The sequence below is a fragment of the Falco rusticolus genome, chromosome 19 (genome assembly GCF_015220075.1).
Source record: "Falco rusticolus isolate bFalRus1 chromosome 19, bFalRus1.pri, whole genome shotgun sequence".
Lineage (NCBI taxonomy): Eukaryota > Metazoa > Chordata > Aves > Falconiformes > Falconidae > Falco > Falco rusticolus.
The window spans coordinates 4,517,663-4,531,616 of record NC_051205.1 but is presented as its reverse complement, the minus strand read 5'-3'; the positions used below and the strand labels follow the sequence as shown (position 1 = coordinate 4,531,616).

At 58.7% G+C, this 13,954-nt stretch overlaps 1 protein-coding gene across 1 annotated transcript; it reads right to left on the bottom strand.

The window, feature by feature from the left end:
* Positions 1–9,246: 9,246 nt before the first annotated feature.
* FIGNL2 (fidgetin like 2) lies at positions 9,247–13,211 on the bottom strand. The gene has a single exon (XM_037411709.1). It carries the CDS (start codon positions 12,148–12,150, stop codon positions 9,958–9,960), a length of 2,193 nt encoding a protein of 730 aa, XP_037267606.1. The 5' UTR covers positions 12,151–13,211; the 3' UTR covers positions 9,247–9,957.
* Between the last annotated feature and the right edge of the window lie 743 nt (positions 13,212–13,954).

The following is a 13,954-nucleotide window of genomic DNA, read 5'->3' as shown; positions in this document are numbered from 1 at the left end:
TGCGGTGACAAGCTCAGCGCGGACCTTGCCCCAGCTTGGGGCACGAGTGCAGGGTCCTGCAGCTCAGGGGGGGCTGAGGGGCCCTAGATGGGGGCTGCAGCCGGCGGCTGGTGACCCCCACCCCCAGCCCATCATCCCATCCAGCTTCTCCCAGTTTCGAGCCAAAGAGCTGAGCAGGGTGCGAGCCCCAGGCACCAGCTCAGCCTCGCTGGAGGGCAGGATTCAACCCGAAGCTGACGCAAGGCAAACCGGCTGAGCTCTCGCCTTCAAATTATTTTTTCCTATTTGCCTTTTGGTCCAATTTTGAATCAATAAATCCAATAAAATTCACGTTTGTATTCAACATTTATCGCTCGGCTGAGCCACCGCAGGACACAGAGCGTGGTTGCACCATCCCGCACCTCACCGGGTCAATGCGTTGCACAAAGATGACAACACGGGTCGGATTTTTTTTTTTTTTTTCTTTTCAAACGAGTAAAATTAAAGGGGGAAAAAAAGAAAGAAAAAAAAAAGATAAATCCTTGCCCCTTTGCCAGTTTGCTGCATGTTGTAATTTTGCACCAGGGTGTCTCCTACAGCGAGTGGCTCCCTTCCCGCTTCTACTCATCGGTAAAGGGGGTGGCTCGTTCCCTACCTCACAGGGGTGTTGTGAGGCTTTAATTGCAACCGAGTGTAACGAACTGAGACTCGCAGGCAGCCCTGGACACTTGGGGGGGGAGGGGGGGGGAGCAAAATACTGCGCCAAGTCCCGAAGCAGCCGGACTCCAACCACTGGCGGAGCCGGAGCTGCCTCATCCCTTTGCACGACCCTGTCCCAACGCTGGGGTTTACTCCCTGTTGTACTTCTACTCCTTGGGTTTATTCTCTGTTCTGGTTGAGCTGAAGAGAGGAGGAGGAGGAGGAGGAGGAGGATGAAGCTGGCCGGGGGAGGGAGGGAGGAGGACCGCGGTGAACGAGCGGGCTGGCGGTTCCATGTCTGAACTTTCCTTTGTACTGTACATCTTTTTACTTTGGAATTTGCAATAAAGAGGTCCACGGCCATCCTGGTTTAACAACTTCTCCTGGCTTCCCTGTCGTTCTCTTCCCTTCGCCCAGCACCCACCACCCTCCCTACATCCCCGGAATTCCACCGCCCCACCCCACCCCCCCCACCCCCGCTTAGCTCATCCCTTCTGGAGCAGGGACCCGTCACGGGGGCAGGATTCGTGCGGGGGCTTTGCAAAGCCGGGCTGAGCTGACACCTGGACCCCCCCCCCCCCAGCCCTGGAGGAGCACCCGGGCTCCTCGTCTGGGGGGCCAAGAGGCACGGCATCCAACGTGCCCCAAAACCCCTAGCAGCCCAGCGGGGCGTATTATTATTAAATCACATTAGGGGCCATATTCTGCCACCCTGGCTCCACTCGTGCTTCTCGCATTACCCCCCCTCCCCCCACAAACGCCACTCCTGGGCGACCTGCAGCCCCCGCGCAGCACCGTCGGCCATCGGGAGGGATCATCCCTCCTTCCGCTCCAGAGTAAACGCCGCCGTCGCTTACAGCTCTACAGCATCCTCCATGCTCGGACCCCCGCCATCCCACCGCCCCGAGAGGAGCATCCCTGTGCCGGGAACCGGCGGTGCTGGGGCTTCAGGGACCCGTGCTAAGGGTGGTGGGTGCAATTTCAGTTCAAAAAAAAAAAAAAAAAATTATTCCAGAACTAGTTAAGCATTTTGCTTGTCTTAAAGCTGCACTCGGGGTGTCCACCCCTTTCTCCTCCAAGATTTGCGTGCTGGCCAGCTGGCTGGATCGATGCAAGGCATCTCTTGATATAAAATAGAGGGTTTCATTCTAATTACAGATGGTGATAATCAGATCCAAAGCACTTTGGGTCTGGCCCAGCCCGTTCCGTGGTGCTGGTTCGGTCTGGGCAGCAGGGAGATGCTGCGGGGGGAGCCTGGGGATCCCCCCACCCCGGGCGCACCGGGGACCTGGCAGCATCGCCCGGGGACCTCCAGCATCGGTGGGTTTAGGACCATTGCCCCTGTAAAAAGCCACCGAGGGCAAACCTTGGGCTATTTGCACTTTTCCCACCGGTCGCATCCTGCCCTTCCCAGCTCCATCAGCCACACAAAGCCCATCCGAGCCTGGCTGGACCGCACAGCCTGGGGGGTTTAGTTACTTCACAGGAATTCCTTGCCTTAAAAAAAAAAAAAAAAAAAAAAAGGAGGAAACCCCCCAAACCCAGAGGCAGAGCAAGGAGGGAGCGAAGCCCCCAGACCACCCCCAGCTGGGAGGGCTCCTCGGACACCCAGCTCCCGGCTTGGGGAAAGCCAAGGTCATCGGCCAGGACCGCTCCAAGCAGCCCCAACGCCAAATCTGATCACCAGTGTTACAATTAACCTCGCCCCCATAAATAATTAACCCCAGGTGCTGGCTTTGCAGAAATAAGCCAGCAGAGAGGTTTTGTCCCCTCCCTGCCCGGGGAGGGGACGAGGGGGACAAGACCCCCATGGCCAAGGGAGCTCTGCCCAGCTCTGTCCCTGTCATTGGGCACTGTGGCATCCTGTGACAAGCAGGGACGTCGGCGATGCTGGGGGGACATCAGTGATGCTCTTCCGTGGGTACAGCGGATTTGAAACTCTTTCCTACCTCCCTACATTTCCAAACCCAGCCTCCAAGACGGAGCAAAGCCCCCTCCTCCAAGACGGAGCAAAGCCCCCTCCATGTCTTTGCAGGAAGCGTTTGTACAAACGTCATGAGGACCTTTGGCTTTGGAAACATCAGAGACTGTTGGAACAGATTTTAACTTCCAAGACGACAGATTCCTGGGAATTGCCCGGCCATTCCGGCCACCCCTGCCCAGAACCCCCGGGGTTGGGGTCTGGATCTCGGCCCCTCCACGAGCCTTTCCTGGGTCTCCTCTTCCCTCCGGCAGCTTCTGGGGGATGCTCCGGGTGGGGTGAACCCCCATTTCAGGCGGCATCCGAGCCCAGCATCCAGCGACAGGAGTACACCGTGACCACGGCGAAGACGATGGAGGCGAGGAAGCCCCCCAGGACCCCCGAGACCACGGGGCGGACCCAGCCCAGGAGGCTGCGGGTGTAGGGGGGGGGCAGCCGCCTCTGGAAGTGCAGGCCCCCCACCCCCCCAGCCGGGGTCCTCTTGCCCCGCAATGCTCCGTCTTGCCCCCCCTCCAGCAGCAGGGAGGAGGTGAGGTGCCGCACGGTGCGGCTGTACTCCTCCACGTTCTTCCGCAGCTCCAAGCTCCTGTCCTGGTTCAGGTTCTTCCCCAGTTCCCGGGCGATATCGGGGCGCCCGATTTGGCGGAGGCAACGGGCCAGCCGGTCCCAGGTTGTCACCTCTCCCATGGTCCTCAGCCAGTCCCGCAGGACCTCTGAGCATCCCCCGGAGTTGCGGAGGTCCCGGCGGTGGCGGTTGGGATGGATGGGGTTGTTCTTCTCGGAAAGTCGCTCCAGCTCCCACTTCCCCAGGTCCTCGTCCGGCTCCATGAGCTGCTGCTGGAGCTGGCGGCACTCAGAGGGAGACAGCAGCTCGGCGATGCGGCTCATGGTGTGATGGCCCACGTTGGCTGCCACCGTGTCGTCACACCGGCCGCCCACCGCCAGCAAGAGCAGGATGAGTCCCACAGGTGCCAGCATCGCTTGGGTGCTCCTCGACCACAGGGTGACCCAGGAATGCAGCTCCCCCACCCACCCCCACCCCCCAGTCTGACCTCACAAGCCAGTGTGTTCTAGGGACGCCCTGTTCCCTGGCGCATTGTCCCATGTCACAACCCCCCAGGGCTGAGCATCTCCTGGCCACAGCACTGTGCCGCAGCTCAGCACCCTCCCAAACAGCCCGCTGGGACACCAAATGCATGGGGGGGAGGGGGGGACATGGGGACAGACCAGATGGGTCCTCAGATACCAGCAGAGCCAAACCAAAGGGCTGGAAATTCAGCCTCAGGGTGCCTTCGTTCACCGTTGGCAGTGACATCCATCCCTCCCTCCCACGGGTCACCCGGTTTCCCCAGGTCCCTCCAGGACCCGGTTTCCCCAGGCTCAGCACCCACCGTCCCCACCTCCCTGCCAGCCCCCCCTAGGATGGGACACAGCTGCTGCCCCCCAGGGACATCCCCACCACCCTCTTCCCATCTCCCAAAGGCCCCCAAGCAGCGGCAGCAGCTCCCCTTTCCCTCCCCAGGGAAGGGCACAGGCCACCCACGCATCCCACTGGGAATCTCCCTTTTCCTCCCCCCTCCCCAGATCCACGGAGCAGAGTGGATTTTGCTCAGGGATCGGGTGAGGACCCCATAACCACGAGGTGGCAATGCAGCCACGCACCGCCAGCGCACCCGCTTTTTAATCCAAATAAAGCTGGGATTTCCCCAGATCTCCCCCAAAAAGCCCCAGCATGGCGGGGGGCTCGGGTCGGGGGGGTGTAGGAAGCAGCCAGGACCAAAGAACAGGAGCAATTCCCGGTCCAGGAGGTTTACACAGGCTCCCAACTCCGGGTCTCCATCCTCTGTTGTCCTCTCCCAGCTTCCCCAAAGCTGCCGGGCATCCCAGTGCCCCCACGACGAGGATTTTGGGACCCCAAGTCACCTGTGATGGGGCAGCCCTGCTCCGGGGATGGAAACCGGCAGCACCGCAGCTCCCCAGCACATCCCACCTCCCCAGGATGGCTAACGGGGATGGGGGGAAGGGGTCTGCACAGATCCTTTGGGAGAAGATGGGAAACTGCGGCTGCAGAGCCCCAGACCCACCGAGCAAACGCCGCCTTGCTGGGGTGGGGGCTGGGGTGGGGAGGGGTCCTTCTCCCCCGCGCCGGGCTCTCAGCCCCCCGCTCTGACCCCACAGCACCCACAGGAGGGTTTTGCAGGAATTTCTGCCTTGCTGGGAGCCGAACTGCGGCACAAACGGGTTCAGAGCTGCCCGGGTTCCCCCGTAAATCCCCGGGGTGGGGAGCTGCAACTAAACCCCAAAACGAACCAATTCTGCATGAAAACACCAAAGTCAACCTGGCCTGGGGGCTTCTCAGATGAGACCCCTTTTTCCTCAACACCCCTGGTGAATCTTGCTACAGAAAGTGATTTACACAAACCGTTCCTGCTCTCCCCTCCTGCCACCACGGGAAGGGGGGCTCCTTCCCCGCGTCCGACGGGAGAAGCAGCGAGGAAGACCCAGCACCAGGTGGTCTTTGCCAACCCCATCCCTGTAACATTCCATTTTGCGCTGATGCCAGGAAAATTTTTCCCTAAGGATGCCAGATTCGGGTACCAACGCCATCGCCAAAAGATCTGGGAGCATCGTTTGGGGAGGATGCTGGGACCATTCCTCAGGTCTCCATAGGAGGAAAACGCAGCCAGGACAGATGGACCAGCCCAGGGGCAGGAGGAAATCCTGATGCGTGTCCCACCACCCCAGGGCAGGGTGGGGGGAGCTTGGGGGAGCCCCCCAAAGCCAACACTGAGCCGGTGCTGCCCACACTGGGGGTGAACTCCAACGCTCACCCCGGGGTCGGACAAAGCAAAGGCACAAAGAGCATCCGCAAGGTTTAGGAGCTGGGATGCTCTGCATCCCTTGAAGTGGGTGGAAGGGAGCCTCCCTTCGCTGGAGGAGGAAGAGGAGGAGGAGGAGGAGGAAGAGGAGGACGAGGAGGAGGAAGAGGAGGACGAGGAGGAGGAAGAGGAGGAGGAAGAGGAGGACGAGGAGGAGGAGGGAGCCTTCCTCCCATTTTCCCTACTCCTGACTCCACAGCCCATCCACCAAGTAATTTATTTATAGCGCCGTAACCTCAGGGGTCCCAAGAAAAGGCCGGAGCTGCCGCATCGTTCCGGGATGCTCCAGCACAAAGGCACTTCCCATCCACTGGCCAGGGATGCCACCAGGTCCCCTCCCAGACGGGGGGTCCGGCACCCAATTCCCCAACCTCCCACCCACTGAGACACCCCGAAGCCACCACACTCATCGCCACAGTTATTTCTGCTCTGGGATGCTGGGTGCTCCTCCGGGCTGCACCCCGATATTGCCAATGAGCTTAACGCCCAGGCTGGGTGTGGAGGCAGAAGCTGGGGGGCAGCAGCAGGCGGGGGGGAGGGGGGATCATTTATTAACCTGGATGAGGCTTGGGAAAGCAAGGAAGCAAGCAGCTCCTGGCTGGGAGCTTTTCCCCTTACTCCCCTTAACCGCAGCAGTAAAGGGTGAAGAATCCATCCCCGCGGCATCGGCACGGCAGAGCCCAGGCGTCGAGCAGACACGCTGATCCGTGCCTGCGGTGCAGCTCGGATTGCCGGGAACATTCCCGGGACACCGACACGGAAAACCACCCCACGGCACCGGGGAAAGGCGCAGCACGGAGAGCAGGGTGGCAGTGCTGGCATCGTGGGCATCCCAAGGGTTCCCCCATCGCGTGCCCGCAGCGATGCCGAAGCTGGTCCCAAAGGAACAAGGAATCTCGCTCGGCATCGCGCCGACGGTTCCCAAATTTCCCCGGCCGCAGGGGAAGCAATTAACTGAATTAACTCATTTCAAGATACAAAATTGTCACCCAACTGGAGCAAAGCACCTCCCCGCTGACTCAGCATCGCTCCTGTGACTCCCAAATTTCCCCAGACGCAGGGAACCAATTAACTGAACTAATTCAAGATAAAAAAATAGTCCAAGCCTATGAACCTCATGCGCATAAAAAACAAAAACCAAAAAAACAAAAAACAAACAGAAATGGGGCTGAGGATGCCACAGGTAAATGAATACTCTGTAATTGGGCAGTTAGAAAAACTGAGAAATAAATGGGGGGTGGGGATGGGGGACACACATGACACGGGGTCGACACCGATGACGACGATGGCGGCAGCGCTCAGTGCAAATAATTCAGCTTTAAAAAATCAAAACTTCAACCCAAGGGACAAAATCCACCCGGCACCAAACCCCAGCCAGCCCCGAGCAAAGCTGGCAGCGCAGGCAGCCCCCTCCCCCACACCCCCAGCCCCCTCCCCGCACCCACAGCTGCCCCCCGGCCACCCCTCGTACCTGCAGGTGTTGGATGGGTCCACAGCAGCAGCAGCTGCCACCAAACCTGGGGGACCCCCCCCCAGGCCCTGGGGGAGCCCCCTCCTCAGGGAGCCCTCAGTGCCCACTGCACCCAGGCAGCCCCTCCCCGTGCCTCTGCCCCACCGAGGGAGGGGCCATGCCTGAGCCCCCCACCCCTAATGATGGATGGGGCTCACCTGGACCCCCCCCTTAATGAGGGGAGGGGCACCCCTAGAGCCCCCCATCCCTAATGAGGGATGGGGCTCACCTGGGCTCCCCCTTAATGAGGGGATGGGGCTCACCTGGACCCCCCCTTAATGAGGGGGTGGGCACACCTAGACCCCATCACCCCCAATGAGATGGGGATCAACTGGGCCCCCCTTTAATGAGAGGAGGGGGCTCACCTAGACCCCCATCACCCCTAATGAGAGGGAGCACACCTGGATCCCCCATCATCCCTAACGAGAGATGGGGCTCACCCAGCCCCCCCTCACCTCTAACAAGGGGAAGGGGCACACCTAGACCCCCATCCTTAATGAGGGGAGGGGGCACACCTGGACCCCCATCACCCCTAATGCGTTTGGGGGGGGGAGCTGAGGCTCTGCCTTTTCCCTGGCTGCAATGCGCCCCCATAACACCCCCTCCCAACACCCCTTCCCCACAGGATCCCCCCATGTCCCCCCTTATCCCCTGCAACACCCCCCAGAGACCACCCTGGGGGGCTAAAAAATCCGGGGGGGGGGGGGGGGGCAGCACAGGCTCTCAGCCGGGCGTTTTTAATACTCTTTAATACTGTGTAATACTTTTCTTTTTAAAATACAGCATTTCTTGAGGTAGACCATTACAGTTCAAAAGCATTTCTTTTTTTTTTTTTTTCAGACATTAATAAGACATGAATTAAATACTTTCATGTACAATATGTTGCAAAATGAGGTAGAAATGGTTACAGAGAGTGTACAAAGTCAAATATGATAATAATAATAATAATAAGTCTTCAGGAACCCAGTACCACTTTTTGGAGGGGGGGGTGGGGGGGAGATGTCTGCCCTGGTAATGCCCTTTGCATGCAAGGGAGATGGGAAACTGCCCAAAACTGGGGAAAACACCCCAAAACTGGGAGATGCCGCGCTCCTGCGATGGAGGGGGAAGCCCCCACGTGGGGTGCATCCTCTGCATGTGCAGACCCTGAGGTTATGGGGGGGCTGCTCGGAGAGGCCGGTGCCGGTGGGTGACCCCAGAGCAGCTGCCTCCCCCCAGTAGAATATAAAACTCTTAAAAAAAAATCAGAAAAAAAAAATTATTTTGGTTAACTGGGGGAGAAAAAACCTCAACCCCACGTGGTGATGGGAAGTGGGTGGGGGGTCCTGTGGATGTGCAGGGGGGGTTGCGTCCCAGCAAGAGGTGGGGGGAGCTGGGCTGTGTCCTGCCCCCAGCAGCCCCCGCAGCCCACTCCCCAACTGGGGGGCAAACAGCACCCCCAGGCAAAGCCCTGTGGGCCACCCTTAGCCCTGCTAGACTTTTTTTTGGGGGGTGGGGGGGTGGGGTACAACAGTGATTTCCCCAAGTTTGCCGCCAGCATCTGCTGGAGCATCCCAGCGTTCCATGGTAGCGATGGCAGCGGGAAGCCCGAACTCCCCGATTTCCCAGGAAAAGGGGAACCCCGGCAGCAGCCCCATCCCCAGTGCCAAAACCACACTGGGAAGGGGGGTCTCCAGCCTCACACAGGGGCAGGAGCCCCCTCCCCACAGCCCCGGGCCCCAGCCCCACGGGATGCGGCGGGAGATGCTGCGGGATGACGGATCCAGCCGGATCCAAAAAGTGGTGCTGGCGACAGCTTCCCGACTACGGCACTAACACTCTTCCCGTTGAAGACACATTACTCCACCAAATGCTACAATAACAATGTTTTTTAAAAAAAAAAAAAATAAAAAAAAAAAATAAAATTATGGCATAATATACGTGAAAAGCACCCAAAATACATTCAACTTTCATCTTTGTAACAGCTTCAAGTTTTGTTTGTTTGGTTTTTTGTTTTGTTTTTTTTTTTTCTCTTTTCTTTCTTCCTTTCTTCCACCACCCACTTTGGAAGCAAATGCACGAGGCAGCTTTGTCCCAGGTCTGAAAACTCTTTAAAAATCTCTTTTTTCCTTTCTGAGAAGATAAAAAGAGTTTTTAAAAACACATTCTTTTTTTTTCTCTTTTTTTTTTTTTTTTTTTGTCTGAGGTAATTCTTTTCCTGAGTAGTTAAAAAGAAAAAACAAACAAACAAAAAAAAAACCTACATACCTTACAAAAATAAAAAACCCCCAAGTCTAGTATATTAAACAATCTACAGCATTTTACTCCAAAACCCCCAGGTTTTGTGTGTGTGTCCCCCCACCCCACCGCCCGCTCCCCCCCCCCCTCCCCGATCAAGGACATCGCCGCCACGTGCGAGGGGGCTGCTTTGCTTGAAAGATGCCCGAGGTATTTCTGTTAGGAACAATAAAAGCAATTAAAAAAAAATAATCGTCATCATCAAGCCTCTGGGTTAAGAGGGGGGGGGGGCGGGGCTCGTGCAGCCGGACCCTGGGTCGCCTCTGTCCCCCCTCGCTGCATCACTGGTCCAGGGACGGATGAACGGGAAAATAATAAATAGGTTAATCCTGAGGTCGGTGGGCGACGGCTCCCGAAAAACCGAGGAGAGGAAAAGCCCGGCCGAGTCCCGAAATTTTAAAGAAGAGGTATGGCGTGCTGGCGCCGGGGGTCTCCTGCGCTTTGGGAGGAGGGGGTCCGGCCCCAGCGTGGCTCTGGGGGGGAGCGGGAATCAGAGCCCCCAGCCCCTCCAAACCCTGCGTTCATCAGCCAAATCCCAAAACCATCCCTGGAGCCTGGGGTGAAGGGTCCATCCCTGGAGCCTGGGGTGAAGGGTCCATCCCCGCGCCCCCCATCCCCCCCCCCATCCCACGTCAGTGCCGGGTGCCGTACATTTTATCCCACTCCAGGAACAAGTCCAGCTCCTTCTGGGAAGCGGCGGGGCGGACCTTGCAGAAGGCTTTCTCGAAGTCCTGGTAGGAGGTGGGCTGGAGTTGGCCCGGCAAAGCGCGCAGCGTGGTGGCCCCGGCGTGCTGGCACAGCTGGACCAGCTCGCCGCCGGAGAAGCTCTCGGTGTGCTGGACCAGGGAGACCATCTCCCGCTCGCTCAAGCAGGAGCTCTGCTGAGCCAAGGCGTGATGGAGGATCTGCCGCCGGGCGATGCTGTCCGGCGGGGAGATGTAGAACCTCTTGGCGAAGCGGCGGTGAGATGCTTCATCCATGCTGCCGGGTCGGGAGGTGGTCCCGATGATGACCACGTTCTGCTCGGATGAGGTAGCCACGTTATCCAGGTAGGAAAGGAGCTGGGATTTGAGGTTGCTCACCTGGCTGCCGTCCTCACCAGCCCGAGCCACCAGCAAGGATTCAGCCTCGGTGATGAGCACCACGGCGGGCTGCCGGCAGCTGGCCACGAAGAAGACGGTCTGTAGGATCTTCTCGGCTTCAGCTTTCCAGGTGGACAGCAGGGTTGTCCCGCTGAGCTTCAGCAAGGTGGAGCCCAGCTGGGTGGAGATGCAGCGGCTCAACAAGGTCTTCCCCGTGCCGCGGGGACCGAAGAGCAGGATGGTTCGGGGCGGCCGGCTCGCCCCGGTGTAGGCGCCGGGACGCAGGATGGGCCACACCAGCTCCTCCTCGATGGTGGCCTTCACAGAGACCTGCCCGGCGATGTCCGTCCACTGCACGGGTGGCCCCCGCTCCACGATCTTGGTGTTCACCAGCTCCAAGACCAAGGGGTCAACGTTCTTGGCTTGCTCCTCTACCGGTGGGCTGCCGAAGACCGGCGCTTTGGGGGGCAGCCGCAGTGGGAAGGGGGGACCCGGCTCGGCCGCCCGCTCCCCGTTGGCGAGGGGGGGGCTGAACTTCTCGAAGGGCTCTGCCGGCCGCAGCGCAGCATCCCCAGCGCCGTAGGGTGGTGAGACCAGACTCTTCATCGGCTGCCCGCCGTACTTGCCAGCGTGCTCCTCGGCGCTCCCGGCGCCCCCCGGCCGCTTCCCGGGCTTGAAGGCCACCTGGGGGGACTCGGCGCTGCCCCCAAACCCGTTGCCCCGGCACTCGCCGTTGTCCGACATGGGGTAGGGGGACTTTGGCTGCTCGTAGCTGTATTTCCTATACCTGCCCTCCCCCTCGTCCTCCCCGCCGGAGATGTCGAAAGCCTTCCTCTTCAGACCCCCCGCCGCCTCGGTGCCGAGGGGCGGCACGGCCAGGGGGGCCAAACCGGCGCCCTGGTAGCCATAGGCAGGGACCCCGGGCGGGCGGGCGGCGGGTGGCGGGGCTGGGATGGGGGTGGGCGCCGCAATGCCGGAGGGCAGGTAGGAGGCGGAGGGATGCGGGGGGTGGATGGTGCCGTAGCCCGGTTGCGGCGGGTAGCTGCCGGCGGCGTAGTTGTACATGGGGCCGGAGGAGCCGTAGCCCGGCACCAAGGCGGGCGAGGGGTGCGGGGGCTGCAGGAGCCCCGAGCCGTGGAGGGCTGGGGGGTGCGGGGGGGGAAGCGCCGCTGCTGGCTGGGTGCAGTAGCCAGAGGGCAAGTAGGTGCCACCGTAGCCTGAGGGGTACTCCTGAGATGACCCCAGCCCGCCAGAGCCGGCGGCGGCTCCTCCGCAGGAGTTACCGGGGTACATGGGGTCGGTGGACACCACCGGGGAGCCGCCCAGCCCGATGGCCCCGCCGCTGGGGGGGACGGCGGGTGGCACCACCGCCTTGGCACCGGGGAGGCCATCGTGGATGGGGGTCAGGGGGTAGGCGCCGTCAGAGCCGTGGGCCACTGGCCAGGGCTCCCCGTCCCCTTTCTGCCCGTTAACCGGCCCGAAGGCTCCATCCCCGTAGCTGCTCAGCGCCGGGCGCTCGTAGGGTGCCTCCAGCACCCCCGAGTACTTCTCGGCGTACCTCTTGAGGAGGTTGGAGGCGGTGAGCGCAGAGATGTCGTCGTTGGCCCAGGCGTAGTTGAAGCGCTGGCGGGTGCTGGGGTAGAGCTCGGACTTGTGGGCTGGCGAGGAGGTGGTGGACGAGACATCGAGGTGCTGCTCCGGCCACTGGTTCAGGGACTGGGCATGCTCTGGTGACCAGTGCATCTTCGACAGACCTGCGGGGACAGCATCATGCCAGGTGAGAACAGCGAAAGAGGGGTGAGCACCGCTCTGCGCTGAGCATCTCCGACACCCACCACGCCGCCCTGCTCGGTCACCTCCATCCCTGGAAGATTTTCAAGGTGGCATCAATACAGGGACATGGTTTAGTGGTGGCCTTGGTAGTGCTGGGTTAGTGGTTGGTCATGGCCAACCTAAACGATTCTACGTGGAAATGTGCAGAAGATGTAAGATGGTGAGATTCTTATGGAGGAAACAGAAATTAAGTCACGATTGGGTCTTAAAGGTCATTACCAAGGTAAATGATTGTACGTGGAAATGTGTTGATGACGTATGATGACGAGATTCTTATGGAGAAAACAGAAATTAAGGCACGATTGGGTCTTAAAGGTCATTGCCAACCTAAACGATTCTACGTGGAAATGTGCAGAAGACATAAGATGGTAAGACTCTTACGGAGAAAACAGAAATTAAGTCACAATTAGGTCTTAAAGGTCTTTGCCAACCTAAACGATTCTACATGGAAATGTGTTGATGACATAAGATGGTGAGACTCTTATGGAGGAAACAGAAATTAAGTCACGGTTGGGTCTTAAAGGTCATTACCAAGCTAAACAATTCTGCGTGGAAATGTGTTGATGACGTAAGATGATGAGATTCTTATGGAGGAAACAAAAATTAAGGCACGATTGGGTCTTAAAGGTCATTAGGTCTTAAAGGTCATTGCCAACCTAAATGATTCTACGTGGAAATGTGTTGATGATGAAAGATGCTGAGATTCTTATGGAGAAAACAGAAATTAAGTCACAATTAGGTCTTAAAGGTCATTGCCAACCTAAACGATTCTACGTGTAAATGTGCAGAAGACGTAAGATGGTGAGATTCTTAGGGAGGAAACAGTAATTAGGTTATGATTCAGGTGTATAAAAGAGCAAACCGAATTGGTTCCATCACTGAAGCTGAAAGAGGGTAGATTTAAATGAGATTTGAGGAAGAAATTCCATACTGCGAGGACGGCGAGGCGCTGGCACAGGGTGCCCAGGGAAGCTGTGGGTGCCCCAGCCCTGGAAGGGTTCAAGGTCAGGTTGGACACTTGGAGCACCCTGGGCTGGTGGGAGGTGGCCCCACGGCAGGGGATTGGAACAAGATGGTCTTTAAGGTCCCTTCCAACCCAACCCATTCCATGACGACCAGGCTGCACCTCCTGACTGCGCACACATGCTCTCCGTTATGCTCACGCTCGCAATTTTCCATGCAAAACCCCCCTTGACCACCACCAGTGCAAAAAAGAAACAAAAAAAAAACCAGCGACCACTTCAGGGAAGCCAGCCAGCTCAACTTTGGATGGTCACTTCATCCAACAGAATAAAATATTCCACTTCTCAAACCACGGCACATCCAGGCGATCCAAACACTGCAGCCCCCTTGTCAGACACGCATCGGCACACATCGCCGGAGGGCAACGCTGCCCTGAGATGCCCCACCTGGAGCTGAGTATAATATTATAATTAAAATATTATGATTATAATGCATGGAATATTAAGAGAATATTAATAGTGTGTAGCCAGTGGCTGGGGGGAGCTGCCCTTCCCCCCGGAGCCTTTCCCGGGACCCCTTCGCTCACCCTAGCATCGCTGCCGGTACCCATGGGCTGTGCCTGGCCCCACCAAAACAATTTCTCCGGCCAAGGGGAAGACAAAACCACCACAGCCATGCCCAGAGCCACCCCTGCAGCAGGGGAGAAATGCATCCTGGGGGGCTCTGCAGGACCTGCCGGGGGTCCCCATGG